The 19,697-nt window shown below is 34.7% G+C and overlaps 1 protein-coding gene across 1 annotated transcript; it reads right to left on the bottom strand.

Moving 5' to 3' along the window:
* Nucleotides 1-12,558: 12,558 nt before the first annotated feature.
* Nucleotides 12,559-17,550, bottom strand: LOC140813580 (protein PAT1 homolog 2-like). Its single transcript, XM_073172150.1, has 5 exons — nt 17,342-17,550; nt 16,964-17,130; nt 16,143-16,199; nt 15,498-15,579; nt 12,559-14,974 (listed from the first exon to the last, which is right to left on the bottom strand). The coding sequence occupies exons 1-5, from the start codon at nt 17,406-17,408 to the stop codon at nt 12,903-12,905; spliced, it is 2,445 nt and encodes an 814-aa protein (XP_073028251.1). The 5' UTR covers nt 17,409-17,550; the 3' UTR covers nt 12,559-12,902.
* Between the last annotated feature and the right edge of the window lie 2,147 nt (nt 17,551-19,697).

Genomic DNA, 19,697 nt, shown 5'->3' on the forward strand with positions numbered 1-19,697 from the left:
TATAAGCAGCAACAATCACCCGTCGATCCCCAACGAAGCCTGCAACATTAAAACTTCAAGAATGCATCAACATCGTAATTTACTGAAAAACGCAGTTTGAGCAATCCCACGAAAAACGCCATAACTCACTCAATTTTTGTCCAAATAACTCGAATTATATATCAAATCGAATGTATCAAAATGTTCTACATTTTTCATATTGAAAGTTTTCTCAAAAGCTCGACCGAAAATTCGCAGTTTTAACAAGAACAGTAAAACCGTGATTTAGATCTAAAAATTTTTCTTCAAAATCGATCCAAACGATTAACCGCTCAAACTATGAACATCATACATAACTTTTTACGCATAAAACAACACAACACATATTATGACATGATCGACACAGCAAAAGAGAGATTATACGTGCCTTTTGATGATTTAAAATACCGTAACGACGTCACCGAAGTTGAGATAGAAGCGAGGTTGATCTGGGGCGATTGTGGCGCTAAAATTCTTGAAGGGAACACACGAAAATTCGCTGAAAATTAATGGAGAAGGGGTCGAGGAACCCTAGTATTTTCTCTCAAAACAAATCTGAAAAAAATTAAAATATGTGTGTGTGTTGTGTGTTTTACGTGTCTAGTGTGTGTTAGTGGTGAGTGTGCGTGTGTTAGGTAATTAAGGGGAGATAATTTAGCTTGATTAATAATTAGCACTAATTAAAAAAATACTAACTCTCCCTTAACTTAAACACAATTTCTAATAAAAATAAAAAGGTACATGATCTAGACTTTAAAAGTTTTAAAATTCTAAAATTCACCTAATAATTAAATTAGGCTTTAAAATGCTAACAACATAATAAATTAGTTAAAAATACCCCATCCTTAACTTAAAATAAAATACCATCTTTTAAATTGCCAACAATCGTCACTGGGTCTTTTCTTCAATCCCGCCTCGGATAATCGCCTGAAACATGAAACTCGAAAAAAAAACATTTTAACGTGTATCACATAAACATGAATAATTTTAAATAATGTATTTTCTTAAATTCTGCATGGCTAAAACTCATTTAAAATTAATTAACCGATTTAATAATTAAATGAATGCATGGGTTATATGCGTACTGAATTTGGGCACTACAATTTGAGTCTTGACAAATTTATAATTTGTAAACTTCATTCTTGCATTTGGTAATTTATAAATTAATAAATTTAAACTTAAATAACCTCCTTGTGGAGATCTCGTACTTACGAAACATATTACTTGCAGACAACCTACACTTGGGTGAATTATAATTTAGTAACAAGAGGCTAGGGTTGAGGGGCGGCTACATGCAATAATATTAATAGGGCTTTTTAGCTATAGTTTTAAAAATGAAAATGCGAAGGAGCCTATGCCCAAAATATAATAAAATAGGCCCGCAAAGTCCAATAAGTCCCTCATAAAATATCTCATTTTGATATGTTTTCAAAAATATTACACGAACCCTCAAAAGTCCTCTGTTTGACTAAAAATTGTCTACCAGTTAAAAATACGGTTTAGCGTGTAAAAATACTACAAAGGGCCCATTTTCAAAATTTTCATATCGGTTACATCATATTAAATAATTAAAAATAATTTTTTAATAAAAACATTTTCCTAAAATTGTCCCCGATTTTCGTTCCTCGTTCAAGCGTGGAATACTGCTAAAACCCAATTAAATGCAATATAGTAATTCATGAAATAAAAGCACATATTCATGTCATAAACATGCATTTAAAATCATTAAATATGAATTTAAATAAAACCCTGGATTCACATGAAGTTAGGTTACGACGTTTGAATTTATAGACCTTACATAAAAACTTTGGAAAATTAACCTAAAGCACCTAGTTTATATTTTTAATAAATAAGTGGAGATTCCTACACTTATAAACACACACAACACACACCTCACAAACACTCACACCTAGAACACACACTACGCACACACACCTGCGGCCATGAGTTCCAACCTAGGGCTTGGATTTTTTTGGCTTCTCTTCCGATCAGCAACCATAGCCGAACATCCACCCTATTTTTCTTGATTATTTTAGTCCCTTTTGAAGCAAGAAAACGCAACAAACTTTTCTCCATTCGGCCTTCGTCTTCCTCATATCGGTATTCGATAATTTGTGCAATTAAAACGAAAAGGCATGTCTAAACCCTTCTTTGACGTATCGATAATGTTACTTACTATATTTTGATACAAAATACGCATGAAAACTCGTTGGTTTGATTAAATGAATGATAGAACGTTACCGATATTGTTTTTGATATATAATACGTAATAAATTCTCCGTTTTCTCGAGTTTTTGATCGCAGGCTTCATTGGACCGATCCGAAGACATGCTGTTAAAATTAAAGGTTTTGGAGTTTGAAAAATTAAACATCGAATTCTTCAGTACTGATAAGCTCAACTGAAGTAACTCGAACTGAATCTATCTAAACTGAAGTCATTCGAACTGAAGATTAATGAGTTAAACTATCGGATGCAATCGAACTGAACAAAGTAAATTGAATCTACAAAGTCAACTGAACTATCAGTTAGAACTGAACAGGACGCCATATGTCAGTTCAACTGATCAGTCATATAGTCAGTTCAACTCATCAGTCAAATAGTCGAACTAGTGATCAGTTTGACACGTCATCAGTTATTTCAGCTATCAACAGACAAATTGTATGCACCAGACTGCAACATCGTACTATTGTCAGAAGAATTTTGGCATATTCAGAAAGGAAAAATCAAAGCATAAGTCCTAATTAATGTATTCAATGTTACCGTTGGAAGAAAAGCCTATAAAGAACTGAGAAGTTCAGTGAGAAATAAGTTGTTGATTTACGGATTTGAGAACATTTGAAAGATTCAGTTATACACGATCAGTTGCGATATTCATACAAAAAATCTCACACTTCATAGATAAATTCATAGCATTCAGGCTATCATTCAAGCTAAAATACTAGCACATTAATTTATTGTATTCGATCTTTTGAGAACAGTTGTTTTACGAAATAAAATCAGTTGTGTACTGATAAGTTTTAAGAAAGTAAGAGTTTCAGTTTGACAGTGTTTATGTCCAAACTGAGGTGGGTTATTATAGTTTCTGTAATCAATCAAAGTTTTTTGGTAAAACATATCCTTGTGATAGAAGGGGTGACATAGTAGCGATTGAAGTCTCCGAACATCCATAAATCTTCATGTTCAATGTTTCAGTTATTCTTTAAGTATTCAATATATCAGTTAGTTTATTTCCACACTATATTCAGTTAATTGACTGACATTGACAAAAAAGATTCTTGAATTAAGTTTATCACTAAACTGATTCACTATTAAAAAAAGAGCCAAAAATCTTTAAGTGTTTATACAACCCCCCCCCCCCCCTTCTAACCACTTTGACCCATCAAACTGATCCTAACATATGTTGTTACACATGGGTATGTTATGGGTTGTCTTTAGATGTTATTAGGTGGTCCGAGATGGTTCGAAAGGCTGCTGGTGCAGCAGAAGTCAACAGAAGCGCGTAGCTGCACGTATGAGGGTGATCGTGTTCGAGCGTTGGATTCAATGCATGGCTGGACCAAGACTCGTGGCTAGGGTCTAGGTAGGGTGTTAGGGTCCCAGGGAAAGCGTGGTCTTAGTATCTTAGGGCCTGATTGGATGGCAAGAGGGCTGGAGTTCATTAGGTTCGTGCTCGTTTGAGGAGGGTCATGTTGGGGGTCACGGGCTGTGAGGTTTAAGAGCTGGTACATGTGTCATGGTCTGGAAAGGGTCAAACTAGGGTCTCGAGTGATGTCTAAGGATCGATAATAGGGCTTGGCCTGAGTTAGAATCTGTATGAAGTGGTACGGAATGCATAAGTGTCATAGTGCCACTCTTTGGGGTAGCTTGTGTTATATGGTTTCTGTGCATGGTAAGGCGTTTGGTCATGGTTCGGGGCAAGTTTAGAGTCTTGGACAGTATTTTGGGATATGATTTAAGTATAGGTCGAGTCCCAAGTCAGTTGGTACATCCTAAGTTGTTCTATTTAATTCGGGGGTCTTATGTGTCTGAATGCGCGCCTGTAGGGGCTGTTTTGGTTATTATTCGAGGAGGTTGGGCAGCATGTCTGGGGACGATCCAATGAGATCCACGATGTTCGTAAGTATGTATGATGTGCAAAAAATTATTTTTGAGGTATGCGATTTGTCTTGTGGCCAATTAAGTTTATGGATTTGGAAGATGGAGAACGTGTACGGGGACCTCTCCAATCTCTTCGAGGGAATTATGTTATGTTAGGGAGTAGACTTCCAGTCCAAGAGCTATGGTGATCTCTATCGGCCCAGTACTGTGGTTAGTTTGATCAAATGATTTATGTTATGGGCTACTTGCATTGAACAAAACTCTATGAAAAATGGTTTACGATTTCGAAAATGTTTATGCAGGAAAGTCGTGTTATACATATTTATGCTCATATTATGCTATGTTCGAGTTATGTTTAAATTGCATAAATTTTTATTATGTATTACTTGTTATTCATGATTTATGCATGTTGAGTCTTTAGACTCACTAGACTTGGGCGATGCAGATGATGTTGATGAGGAGACTGGAGAAGGTGACCAATGAGCAGGCTCGGGCTAGTGGCAGTGCAAACCCGAGGACCGACCTTGTATTTCACAACATTTTACTATGCACGTTTTAAAACTATTTAATATTATTTTATGCATTTGTGTTGATGGCAAGTTCGTTGAAACTTATTACGTTATGTTATATTTTTTCAAATTAAGGTAATCGTTTTAACTTGTGATTTTTTTATTGTGGTATTCAAACATTGGAGTTTTGTTATTACCTTTATTTTTAAGATGTGTGGTGAACATTATTTTATTTTAAGAGTTGTGCTTTAATAAATTATTTCATAAGAAAATTTTACATTTTTCCGCAAATAATAAAGTAGTACTATTTTAAGTAACAGATCGTCACAATAATTATTTTTATTACTAACTTGCTTTATTTTTGTGTAGGTAGCAAAGATTTGAGAGTAACTCTTTTCGAAGAAAGGGAGTATGATACGTATATAATCGGGCGTTAAAGCTAACTATTGGAAGGAAGTTCAAGGAATCCCCTCCAAGATTCATGGCGAGCTATCAAGGGCATGATAATCAAGTTTGGAGCCATTATCATGTCATTCAAGTGTTGAAGGACCAAAAAGAAGGCATTCGGGATGAGACAGGCGCGCCCCAGTGCGTTTTACACTCGTTTAGCATACAAGGCAGAGACAAGCGCACCCCAGCACAAGATTCTGGCAGCCCCAAGGCCAAGTTCAAATGCAGGCGCGCCTAGCAGGGAATTATACCCGCCCTAGCTAGGGTTTCTGTCTACCCCAATGAGTACCCCTTGGACAGAACTTCAGAAACTCATAATTTTGACACGGAATTAATTATAGAAACCCTATTTTCGAGGTTTAGATGATATTTTACCACGTTTTTTATTAATATACCTTTGAAGTTGGATCATTGACGTAATTTTAAAGATTTTATCAAACTTGTGAGTTTGTCTCTCAAATTTCAAAGCTTATTTGCTTTGTTCACCAAAATCCAACTTATTAAATATTCGATCCTTATGACGTTTGTCAATTGTTTTCATGTGGCTTATCAAAGACGAGTTCTTTGAAGTTTCATCTGAAATTCAGTTGTTTATCCGTGAATTTGTATTACTACGCTTTTTGTATTTTAAGAGTGAATATCACAACAATTAAATATTTCAAAAAGATAGCGACAACACAACAATTCTTTATTCTTTGAATCGAGTGAGTGACTTCTGTTACGAGTTTTCTCTACTGTAAGTGTACGGTGCCAAGTTTTAGTACTGTTAGAGTACAGATATCGATCCCACGAGGAGTGTATATATAAATGTATATCAATGCTTGTAATTAAAATAGTCCAAACTTTATCTAGATAATTCGATAGAATGGTTGATTTACTTAAACAAATAGATTGAAAACAAATAATTAATCTAATACCAGATAGAAGAAAATATCAAGGAGAGAAAGTATCTAGAGAAATGATTTCACTAAGTTTCTACAATAATTCTTCCTGGTTGTATTTAAATTCCTGAATTCCTATTATTTAATGGCCAAAAACACTTACGTATTCTATTCACCCTTTCCCAAGTGACGAATAAATTGTACTAATTAAACATCGATTCAATTATTCCTAATAAAATCTACGTTTAATTGGTAAATGCAAACAATGTTCTTACCTAAGCCTCGCTAAAGTTATACGTCTTCCGAACGATATAAACATTCAACGATGTGTCTCTAATGATCTGTAATCATATTCCCTCTCTCGAGTTGTAGAAATAATCAGACAGCATACAATTTATGGCCAGTAAATTGCAGTCAACTCAATACAAAGAAACACAATTAAACAAAAAGGAATTCAACCATATAAATAACCGAGTCAAATTATCGTTTCCACAAAGCTACGTCATTCTCTAGACTAGACAATTAGTTCATGACGAAACTGAAATAAAAACAATGCATGTTCAAAGTTTTAGACATTGAAATACGAGAAATGATAAACACGAAAGATAGATAACAAATCCGAAGTGTCGTCTCTGTCCCCAGATTCGTCGCTCTTCGTCTTTGTAATTGATCTTCACGTGTCTTGCCTTCGTCTCGCCTTCGCTCCGAGTCTTCTCCCTGTATTTTCGTCCAAAACGGCGTCTTCCAATTCTGAACCCTCGTTTTTTTCTTTTTATATCCCTCTTCCGGGCCGTAAGTCGAAGCCCATTTAGTCTTGTTTCGCCGCCATTAGCGCTGCGGCGCTGAGTAAGTGGCGCCTAGGCGCCCGTCTTTTGTGAGCGTTAGCGCCGCGGCGCTTGTCCCTTAGCGCCTAGGTGCTTGTTCTTTGGCATTGAGGCGCCGCGGCGCTGCCTAGGCGCTTGTCTCTCGGCATGATGGCGCTGCGGCGCTGATTTTGTAACGCTGCAGCGCTAGTCTTTCGCAAATTGTGGCACTGCAGCGCTTGTTGTGGCGCTGCGGCTCTGATTCTTTCGCTGTTTTACGCTCAAAAACATCCCTGATTGCTCTCCAACATCCCAAAATTGTATATTCCCTGCACTACACAAAAACAACAAAAACCAAGCATAAATCTGCTCGAAACCAGCATAGATCAAATGGATTAACAGTAAAATTAAGTGTAATTCTTGCACTTATCAACTTCGTTTTAGATAACGTTTGAATTTCACATTTGAAGAATCACATCATTTTGTCTTCACACACATCTACCATATTTCATATACCATACTGCTATGGCTAGCAGCATTCTAATAGACTTGAATATTGCGACTGGAGAAAAGGTTTCTTCATAGTCAATACATTGCCTTTGACTATATCTTTTTGCCCTATCTTGCTTTGAATGTCATTACCATATCATTCGCTCCAAGTTTTCTTTTGTAAATCCATTTGTTTCCTTGGTAACAACTCCCTCGGGTAGATCTATTAAGGACATGCTTGGTTTATATACATGGAGTCCACTTCGAACTGCATGGCTTCAAACCATTTGGATAAATCAACATCTGATAAGAATTCTTTTAAGTTTCTTGGATTACATCCAGGAATGGGCTAATCTTGGCCCTCTTCAAGAAGCAGGTTCATACTCTTAGGGGAGCCTTGAGACCCTTCTGGATCTCCTATGAATTTTTATCTTTTCAATTGATTGTTGGGGTGTGGGTTCTACTATTTCAGGATTGGGTGTTTCTCGTATCTCATTGAGTTCTATCATCCCACCTTTTCTATCTAGCAGAAAATCCTTCACCAAGAAGGTGACATTCTTTGAAACAAACATCATTTTTTAATTGAGATCATAGAAATAATATCCAACATAATTCTTTCGATATCCCACAAAGTAGCACAAATTGGCTCTATTATCTAATTTGTCTCACACTTCCTGCTTCACATAAGCAGGACATCCTCATATTCTTAAGAAATAATATTTGGGAGGTTTTCTCATTCATATCTCATATTGAGTTTTATCCAATGCTTTTGTATGGACTTGGTTCAACAACATTATCGCTGTCTCAAGTGCAAATCTCCAAAAGTATGGCAACAACATTTCACGCCACCCGCTGCTTGGAACAGTTCCGGGCAACGCAAAAAATTAGATCGGGGAAGCGCAAAAATAATTGTTGTTTGTTTTCTAAAAATTACATTTTCTAGGCCCGCAATTTTTCTAAAGATTTCTTAAATGGTTTACTCAACATAATTCAAAAAATAAATAATAGAAAATCAAACGATTGAGAAACTTTGGCTCTGATACCACTGTTAGTGTAAAATTTTCTCGCACACAAAGGGTAGCGGAGTTTAAAATTTATGTGTTTTGACAATTAAAACTTCCTTGGGTGTTGTATAATTTAAATCATTAATAGGACATTCATATTTGATTTACCTTTGTGTTTAAGAACGATGGACACCAAACCAACTTGGGAAGTTGGTCCTTCTGGTAACTGCCTAGGAACGATATACTAGAATCAACCACCTTCTTCAATCTCCTGAATCAGGTCTACGGTCATAAACTAAATTTCTCGTGTAGATCTCATTAGAGATATAAACAAAATTAGCGCGGAAGTGCTTTTGGAGGAAGGGGTTCGGCCGTGTGAATGAGAGATGGTGGACAAAAACTTGTATTTAAAGTTATCTTATTTAATATAACCATGAATGATTATTTAGAAAATTTAATTCTTGATCTAATCATGACTCTTCTTGAATCAGGATTATGTAATTCTATTATTCAAATACTGATCTTATGTATGTATCTTGCAACTCGAAAATATAATGCATCTTTAAATTATTATCCACTTTTGATAATACAAATATATATATATATATATATATATATATTTGTTTAGTTAGGCTTTAATTAGATAACTTTATATAACTACTCAATTAATTATTATTTAATTAATTTATGCTAGACTCTTCTAGAATATTGATAATTTTGTACTTAATATTCACTACTACTGATTTGCTATTCATTTCGTATATTCCAAATTCTCTAAATGAATAATATAAACTCATCATAATCCTGATCAATAGTACACATCTAGTTTACGTAATGAAAATTTCGAAAGATAAAAATTTTCACTTATTCATTTTTGGCAACTACTAATTTTGTGAAATCATTCACTAAAAAGACATTTCTACTCTCACATTTAAGCTAACTTCCACAACTTCCATTACATAGAATCAATATATAAACTCTTTAATGATCATTATGTTTGATTTACATCAAACTACAGTATTTGATTATCTCAATGAAAACACATAATCAATATTTGTGTGACCCTAAATGGTTCACAGGTATAACTAGTCGTAGGCTAACAACTTCAGGTTATTCTGAATGACATTTATTCTTATCCGATTTTACCCCTAATTAGCATCATTCTTTTCATCAACGCCTTGATCAAAAACGTGAGAACTCAAATCTGATTGCACCCGGATCATGGTAAGACAGTCAAGTAGGATTGCTCCATGATCCCCTAGGTATCAATGATAGTGCCTGCAACAACTTAAGTTATGGTTAGGATACAGTACAGTCCCTTCAATTCATATATCCCGATCGAATGCAACCATTCTATCGAGTGTTACAAATGAATTTGATAATGACGTGATGTATATTTAAGTAATAATATTGTCATGGCGTGTTCAACTGAGGAAACTCATTTCCAAAATACACATGTCCTACTCTGGCAAGACATTCCTTGTACTATTAACTCATTAGATCACATATGATATCTTCACATGTAGGTGAGCAGTGAATCCCCGAATACAATGCATTGACTCTTACGTATTTCGAAACTACATCCAACCTCGCTACCTGATGAACCTCAATGGAGTCGGTAAATGAATCAAAGTGCATGCTAGTACGTAGAGCATTCATATTGTCCGGGTCAAATGATTGATGGTGTACAATCATAACCGATGACTATTTCACTTGATAAGTGATAACCACTTGGAAAGTCCGATAGAGAGTTGTTCAGTGCATCATCAAATGATCACTCAACTCTATGAATGGACATTTCAATGCTCTTACCAATGAAACATGGAATTCATATCACAGATGTTAGTCTGAACCTCGAGCGATTTTTAACCTTATTTTAGGTGGTTGAATTGACTAGGAACCAGTTTAGAATATATTGTACGCTTACTAATGACTTTCATGATCTTATGTTGAGAGACAGATCTCAAAATACTTTTTTATTTTCAACGACTTTATCTATGCAGCTTGCATGAGTATACGGATAAAATAAATATCATAACTGGATAAAATCGTAAAATATTATTAAAATAAAGATTGTTTTTACTTAAGAGTAAATAAATCTCATGTCACAAGTTGGCTTGCTGTGCATATAGTCTAACATAAATTTCATCTCATTATTCATGGTTTATTATCACGTCCCCTCTAGGGGCAAGGCCATTGTATCGATTTTATATCCACCGAATGGGCCATGAGTATGCATTTATACCCATCGTACAGGGCCATATTTTATCATATAAATGTATACTTTAAAATCAAATCATAACATTCCCTTTTAAAATTCCAAGTGCATCAAATGAATCAAAGTGAGTTAATGAAACATATTCAAATCAAAGGACACAAAACACATGGTGTATGATCGAAATTTTTTAAAACAGAAATATTGTTGTTTAAAATATTGATAAGCCTACTTAAGAAAAACATATATAATACAAAAATCAACTTACGAGGAACAAGTCTTCCAAATTTTATATATAACAAAAGTTCACTTACCTGATCTTTCTTGATTCTAAACGTGAATGAACAAATCGAAATATTGCTTGAATTTTGACAGTTCTTGGACGAAACTTCGTCTTGCAAAATCTTCGGAAATGCTGCAGGACCTTGAGGATGCAATTCTCGAAAATTGAGTACTTTGAGAGGTGTAGAAATCTTGTAGCATAGATTATGTATACCCAAATTTTCCATAATTCTTTGATTTCCTTTCCTTGTTTCTCTTCTTGCAATGTTATTCAAACTTGGTGTCCAAGTTTACTATTTTCGAAATAAAAGGATTTTTTTAGCAAATTTTTGTACATTACCGATGTTAAACATTGACTTGATAATTTTAAATTTAAGACTTGGTTGACTCAAAATTCGTGGTTCTCACAAAACCAAGTAATATATAAGATTTGAAATCCTAATTTTTTGCTTCGCCTTCCTCTTTTTCAACTTGTTAAGACATAATTACTTTCCAAGTTTCCTATTAATTAGCTAATATGTTGGAACTGAATCAACAGCCAGGTAAAGAAGTAATAAATATGGATGAATATGGATTAAGCAACTTACATCTTCAAAGAGATAATTGTCAAAATAGACATCTAATTTTGTTTATTTTGTATTTTGATCATCTACAATTTCAAACTTGGATTTTAATCATGTAATCTAAGTTAGTTTTTATGTTTTGGTCTGTTTTAACCAAAATGTTGAGCGAAAAATACTGATGCAACGTCTGCATTTTGAAATCATTTCTACATTCTAAAAGAAAAATACCTAAAATCATAAAATAACAAACTTAGAAGATTAAACCCAAATTTAAATACTTACACACAAAAAAAAAACAAAGATTTAACGATAAAACTCGTTTGGCTATTATCTCATCTTCAAAAAATAAAATTAAAAAAATCTTTTAATTATTTTATTCATGCTTGATTTTAAATTTTCAAATATAAAATTTTACTAGCAAAACTATACCATATTTTCAATAAAAAAAAAAATCAATTAAGTGAACGAACATAAATAACATTTATGTAATGATTTATTAGAAAATATATTTTAATTAAATCTTGACCCACCTGTGTAACTTTACTTTTGTCTCGTACTCTCATCTCTATCAATCCTCCATTGAATCTAAGTGTTTATAATTTTTAAATTTTTATTTTCCATAAAGCTTGAAAAATCACACTTGTTCTTAAATTTATAACATCTACAGATCATTTCATCCATTATCTTACATTACGCAATTAAAATTACTTCAAAAACTAAAAGCATTTCTTATGCTTATCTCCAGCTAATCACGCTTAAACAGACTCGTAATATTTAATCCCTTTGGCTCGATGCTTCGCGACAATTCACGTCTTTTAGAACGTTTATTCCAACAATTGACGAGGTAAAGTAATCCAGGACGGGGCATACGCATTCACGCTGGCATTTGGAACCCGAGGAACCAAACATCAGGGACAAATTCAGGAAGAGTGTGTACGTGTGTAATCTATAAACAGAACACCTGCAAAACCCACATACCCGCACATGTTTCCATGCATATATACAAGAGATGGAAAACAAATTTACATGTGCAGGGGTTTCAATAGCTATATAAACGAGCTAATAATATTAGACAATCTAGTATTTTAACTATCCTTCCAAGTAAATGCTACTCAAATCTGCATCAATGAAACTCCTAAACTATCAAGAAAACAAGTTTTTACCTGCTGCAATGGACGCAGGATTCGACTCATTCCCCCGAATAAAAGTTTGAGGAGGATGAAGGAACACCATAAGTGTCAGCAATCTGAATTGCTTACCTGTATATTTCACCCTTACAGTTACATTTTTAAACCAGAGCTTGCAGACCAGGATCCACATAAAGCATCCCATATACCACAGCTTTTGACACGACACAAAGTCATGTTAGTTTATATTTCATATATATAAGTAGAAAGAAAGATATAAAAAAACGGGAAAGCCAATGAGCAAAGCACAGTGGAAGGAGGCCGGAATTATGCCAACAGTAGAACTTCAGGCATTAAAACGCCGCCTAAAGTAATCGACATCCCATTCTTCAGAATGACGGCGGCCCCTCCAGCGTGAAGAATTCACAACCCTGAATATTACACAACTTGTTGCTGTCTCAGCTAACCCCTCACTGATTCAGGATTTATTTGTCCACCACCTCCATCGTGAGTATTAAATCCAGTAACAGATATGGATCGCTGAGCAAAATTCAATAACAATTTCTTCTGACTCTCATTAGTGTGTGGGAGACTGGCACGTAGAAGTTCCACAGGCATCTCCTTGCTCACAGCTTTTGTCGCCTCTGCCTCTGAGTTTAGTGGGCTTTCAGTGGTTAATGACCGCATTATGCTATCATATTTACTCATGCAGTACTTTGTCAAGAGACTGAAGAACGCATCAAATGAAGCCTGCCAAAGAGTGTGATTAGGCATGCTGAAGTGGCTGGGAGTCTGCGAACCTGTTAACAAGTGAGTTGCTCTATCTAAAACAGACATTAAAATAATGGAGGCACCATCTCCAGCAGGGCTCTTTATCGGGCGAAGAGGTGGATGCTCTGAGGAACAAACTACAGCAGCAAGACAAGCACTAAGTGAATTAAGATCCATACTACTAACACACAAAGTAACTGCTTTTGCAAGACCATTATTGGTATCAGCTGCTTCTGGATCAGAGGGAAGGCCACCAAACAGAAATCTTAAATGGCGGAAGATGGCCATGCAAACTATTCGAGCAAGTTCACTTCCAGTTAAAAGAAGGCGAAGAAACCTTGAAATAAGCTTCTGACCTTTAGAAACAGAAACTAATCGTAGAAACAAAATATCATCCTTGGGAGACAGCCCGATAGGATTACTACTTTTACCAAGCGGATCAACAAGCTGAAGAGAAGCAGCTAAGCCTTCTAATAGAACATGGCGCTTCCGCCTAAGATGACTTCCCCCATCTTGGGGTTGAGTAAACTGTAAGAGCCTGTCAATGTCGTCAACATCCAAAAGAAGGCGAAAGCCATCCTCAATAGTGACCCTTGCAGCAAGCATTGGTTCCTGTTCCAAAGGCTTCTGAGATGATTTATGCTCAGCAGTACCATCTCCACTAGCAGAGGGAGGAGGATCAATTTCAAGAAGAGGCTGGGGCCTACGGATTGAAGAAAAGCAAACTTTTCCATGTGCGTCAACATGGAAATATGGTTGTGATTCAGCACTATTACGGGACCTGGAAGTTTGTTCCCTTGGGTGTGAAGGACAAAACCGATATTTTGACCTTGATTCAGTAGATTGTTTGGCAAGACAGGCTTGATGATAATAATCATCTACATATGGGTCGTTTCCATGGGTGGCGGCCTGCTGAATTTTAAGAATGGTCTCTATTTCCTCAGCGGTCATATGTTTTGATTTAAACTGTGGCAAATGACTCTCACTCCTATGGCCGCTAGAATCGGAACCTTGGTGAGAAAGTCGGGCAGAATGTCTATCCCTGCGTGCTGATTTAGATTTTGTCTCTCTTTTATCATTGTACGCATACTTACCAAAATATGATTGTGAAGGGAAGGTGTTGTAAGTGTGAGGTGGCAATGCTGAAAAATTGGCTAAAGGCGAATGATATGGAAGATACAATCTCTGTTGCTGAGAGGATATTAGGGGTGGTAATAACCCAGTTTGATACTGATGTTGTAACAAATTGTTTAAGAGGATAGAATCATCACCACGAAGAAGATCGGTGTTACTACTACACTGATTTCGCAGCCGATTGTTATGTGAGAAGTTAGGGGAGATTGAGTGCAGCATGTTTGCATTATCACAAAACCTAATAGGCATTTCGGCAAAACAAAGACTTGAACCAGATAATGGAGACTGGTTTGGCAAAGAGAAGGGTGACTGAGATCCACCAGCAAGAGATAAGAAATTAAGATGACTCAAATTACTCATGGAAGCTTGTAGCGATCCTGATGGTGGGAAGGAAGTGAAAGAAGATTTTGGGACCAAAATAGGCTCACTAGAGAACCGTTGGAGTTGTGGCTGCTGCTGAGGGTATGACGATGTTCTATGCAACGGTTTAGATTCTGGATGATACAGAGAAGAGAGATGAGGCTGTGATGACCATCTCTTATTTTCATCATAACATTCTGAGTCAGACATACGATGGTCAAGCCAGTCAGGAAAATCTGCCTCTCGTGCCCAATCTGTAGCAGATGAACCTGCAATAACCTTCTGTTAATCAAATGAATCATATTACACAAAGCACAAGCACACACATAAAAAATGGAAAAACAGCAAGAAAAGTTATCCGAAAATGAAGGCCTTAAAAATTGCAGCAAAGCTCCAGCGATCTCACATAAACCAAGGCAGTGAAAAATGAGAGAATTATAAAAAGGAGATGAAATTCCAAATTTTAACATAGATTTATCGGGGAAGAATCTGCCACGAGTGATGCATGGCCAATAACTCGAGACACCACTTAAAAATGAATCAACGTCAATGTTTCATTTATATCCTTATAGACATGTGAAACATTTTTAGGACACAACCAAGGATTTTTTTAATGATGATTGAAGAAGAGACTACTCAAAATCTAGAAACTATATCACAAGAGAAAAATCTTACCTAAATAGATAATTTAATCTAAACTTCTTATTAAATTGTTAAACTACAAAATAGCAACAGAAGAAAAATCAAAAGCATGTTATCATACAAAGCAATTTGAAAGGATATTGAACTCACTCTCCCTAGAGAAAGATCCGGATCCAGATCCTCGATCACCAATAATTCCAGGGTGCCTTGGCCCAGAAACAACTTTGTTCAACTAAAAAAATAAAAAATATGAACATCAGAAAAACATAAAGCAGGCAAAAAAAGTCTACCTTGGTATTCAGGAGCACTGAGGCTCTTTACAGGCATATTTCAATTTAACCTTACATTTGTTCAGTGTTTCCTCGAGTGTAAACTTTCAGATTATGAATTGGATTTCGGACAAGTTGTTTAGTCAGCAACTCAAATTATGCGGAAGTAACATTTTGTACATTCAAATTCCCATCAGCAATACAAGTTTATTGACTAAATTTTTACCAAAACCTGTTTGATTTCATTCATAACACGATACAGAAAACAGATTGAAATTAAATATCATGGGAATCACACCTAACACAAGCACTTGTCAAGCTTTTAATTAACGCCAAAACATTCCTAAAAGATGCAGTAAATACGGTTTGCAAAGAAACATGGCGGAGCCACATTATGGGTACACAAGTAAATTAGATCCAGTTCCAATTTAAAAAATGGAAAGAAGTGCCTAGAAAAAAATATTAAAATTCAAACTTATAAAATAAACACAACTCCGAGTTTCAAGTTTGAGAAGAAGAAAACAACCTTCGCAAAAGTAGTCGCCAGATCATCAATTTCAGACAATGATCCAAATACTGATCCCTGGAGAGGGCAATAGAATACGATCAGTTGTCAGGAAGTTCATGCAATAGGTGTTGGCAAACATTAGGCATAAAAAAAAACTGTGAACACAGATATTATAAATATCAAAGAGAGTAAGAGATGCACAACGTGCAATGATGTCTGGCTACAATAATTATAAGGGGGAAAAAAAAGTCATTTGCATCCTCAGTGAACTTTGAACATCACAAGTACTTTATAAAGAAGATAAAATAATGGTCAAAACATATAGAAACTACAACATCATCATTTTGTGATCCTCAAAAGGAAGGCAAAAGCCAGCCTTTAGTTTAAAATACAATCCGTAAACTCTCATCCTTTAAGAAGAACTGGCCACATGTTAAAGACTGAAAAAACATTTAGATCTAACAAAATAAATCATACATCACAATCTCCAAGATCTTATTTTATTCGAACAAATTGAAAGCTCTTTTTTAATCTATTCAAAATACAGAACAGTAAACATACAGTCGTCGTCTCTTTGTCATTCTTCCATCTATCAACTATTCGTAAATGGATGACTATTCATAATCATTTTTCCAGGCTGCGATGGTGCAACTTCAGCATGGTGAGCAAGAAACGGTAAGATTGTGGGAGAATATCCAAATCCATATAAGTCAAAACACCGAGAACAAATGAATTCAGTATCTTAGAACCAGGTCAATTAAAAAGAACCCACAGCACATATCTAAACTTAAACACGCATAGAATGGAAAATGTTTTAAGGAGCGATTCAATATCTTCACCTCATTTTTGCCAAATAACTGATACTCTTGCAACTCTTCCTCGCCACCAAGTCCACCTCCAAGAACAGAAACACCCTCTTCTTCACCTTCCAAACCCCCTAATTCCACTGTATCCATAACATCTTTCCCAAAAAACGAGTACTGGGATGCAACGAAGGCTGCACCATCTGCATCAAATAACCAAATCCGTTACTTGAATGATCCAACACTATATAGAGCGATGGAATGGCAAAAACGGCAAAGTTTCCTTAAAACACACAGACAAACAAACAAAGAACAAACAACAAGAAGATAAAAGAAAAACAGACCGAAACCAGCATTAAAAAAACAATAAAGTGCGAAAACTAAAAAGGGCAAGCTGGAAGTAAAGCAGCGAACCAGAAAGAGAGCCAGAACCCGAGTCGTTGCGGTCACTGAAATCCTTCCCATCCCCCAACTTCTCCATAACAACAAATGACCAAGAAAACAAGAACCCAGATATAATCAATCACAAAGAGAGAGACACTCCCTAACTTCCCCCTTTTCCCGATGCAGATAATTAGGGTTTACACGAAGAAAAAAAAAGAGAGGAATCTCGTGGAAAAACAAGTAGTGTCAGAATCATGTGATACCGTCTGACAGATCATAATCTGTGAAACTAATTAATCCTACTTATATTTATAATAAAAAGTAATACTTTTTCATGGGTGATCCAAATAAGAGATTTGCCTCACAAATACGACTTATGAGATCGTCTCACACAAGTTTTTGCCAAACAAATATTAAGACTCGTTTGAGTTCTGCATCGAAACAAAAAAGTCATTTTAATTTTATTATTTTGTCCATAAAAATAAAATTTTAAATTAATCAAAACTAAAATTATATCTCAGTCTCAACTCATACATGAAATTTCACCTCAAACTTCATTCCAAATGTTCAAAACTCGGTCCGATTATGAAAACATTGACTCGAATACGAAAAAACGATCGAAATGTGAAAAACTCAACCCAAATATGAACAACTAGACGCAAATGTGAAAGAATCGACTCAAATAAGGAAAACTCGACACAAATATAATATGTTTATAATTGTTTACGTAAATATTTAATAAACATGACATATTGTAGTAGTAAGATATTGTGTTGTAAAAACATATTATTTAAAGAGTGGGTCTCATGTGAGACCGTCTCACGGATCTTAATTTGTGAGACGGGTCAACCCTATCCATATTCACAATAAAAATTAATACTCTTAGCATAAAAAATAATACTTTTTCATGGATAATTCAAATAAAAGATCCGTCTCGCAATTACGACCCGTGAGACCGTCTCACACAAGTTTGCCTTATTTAAATCTAAATTGAGTCAAAATCTGATGTTAATTTTTATTTTATTTTGTTTTATTTATTTTAACAAATATATAACAAACATATATATTTTAATGATCCCCAGAAAATTTGTATATGTGTAATGTGTGGGGCGTTCGTTTGTTTCTGATAAAAGTGAGAAATATCGCAATCTACAACTGCACATGTTTATTTATTTTGTTTATTAATTTATTATTATTTTTATATTATATAAAATAAATGGGACGTGATAAGGTATGGTGTCGGCCTTGGGTTTGCTTTTGAGTCCATCCAAATGAATTCAATATTTACTTATTTTACTAATGTGTTTGTGAACGTGTTAAAGCTTTGTCGAATTTTTTAAATTATTTTGTAATTTGTTCTCAAACATGATATAACATAATATAGTATGAATATATTTAACTTCGGATGGTATGAATTTAATATTTATTTTACATATGGTATGAATTTAATATTTATTTTACATAATAAAATATTTTTCAATGTAATATATAAATTTTTGTTTAGTCATGGGATATTGTGGTTTGACCAAAAGGATTTCTCTGAAAAAATTTGATAAAATCTCCAAAGATTTCCTTTTATTTCTTGAATATATATATACATACATATATATATATATATATATATATTAATATTATGTATAGGCGTTCGGTTGGTAGATGGGATTTGATGATATTATATATCATCTGAGGCTTGTAATCAAAGAGGAATCTGATACGTGGTATTGTTTTATCAAATTTTTCCTTAGTGGTTTTCGCATACAAGGAGATTATTGGTTTCCAGCCTATATATCATTTTCAACCCATACTGAGCTAAGAAAATGAAAAATTTTAATTCCAAAATAATAATGAATATAAGATTCTTGTTTGGATCTTTTTATAAAACATAAAAGGATTTATAAAAGATATACCAAAGAAATTAAACAACAGAGGATTTTACCGAGATCCCATAGAATCATAAATTCATAAAAATCACCCATAAACGCCTTAAACGTCATTTCTCGGCTAAGCAGGCTGAAGGGCTACAACATGAATTTATTTTTCCTGGTTAAACTCGAACCTTGTGTTTACCATTTCTTAGTTCATCTTTTTACCTTATGTTCTAATCAAAGACTCTTATATTACATTAATTCCAAAAAATTAAATAAATCTTTTATTATCTCAATCTGATTCCAAGTTACAAATAAATATAGATAATGTCATAGTAAGGTAATAATTTAGTAAAAATGCTTTATCCTGTCATTCAGGCTAATCTTATAAAATAAAAATTATTTAAACAGTAAATAAAAACAGTAAGAACTTACAAAGTTGTTGTCAGAACTTCAAGCTTTTATTTATCAACTTCGGAAGGGTTTTTACAAGAGAGAATAGAGGGGAGCAAACTCGACCG

This window comes from Primulina eburnea, chromosome 15 (genome assembly GCF_022965805.1).
Source record: "Primulina eburnea isolate SZY01 chromosome 15, ASM2296580v1, whole genome shotgun sequence".
In the NCBI taxonomy this organism is placed as follows: Eukaryota; Viridiplantae; Streptophyta; class Magnoliopsida; order Lamiales; family Gesneriaceae; genus Primulina; species Primulina eburnea.

Coding starts and splice junctions, on each gene's coding strand:
- LOC140813580 (XM_073172150.1), bottom strand. CDS start 17,408: ATGGAGAAGTTGGGGGATGGGAAGGATTTCAGTGACCGCAACGACTCG. Junction 17,131..17,341: donor GGGTTCTGGCTCTCTTTCTG/GTTCGCTGCTTT, acceptor TATTTGATGCAG/ATGGTGCAGCCTTCGTTGCA. Junction 14,975..15,497: donor CGGATCTTTCTCTAGGGAGA/GTGAGTTCAATA, acceptor AGGTTATTGCAG/GTTCATCTGCTACAGATTGG.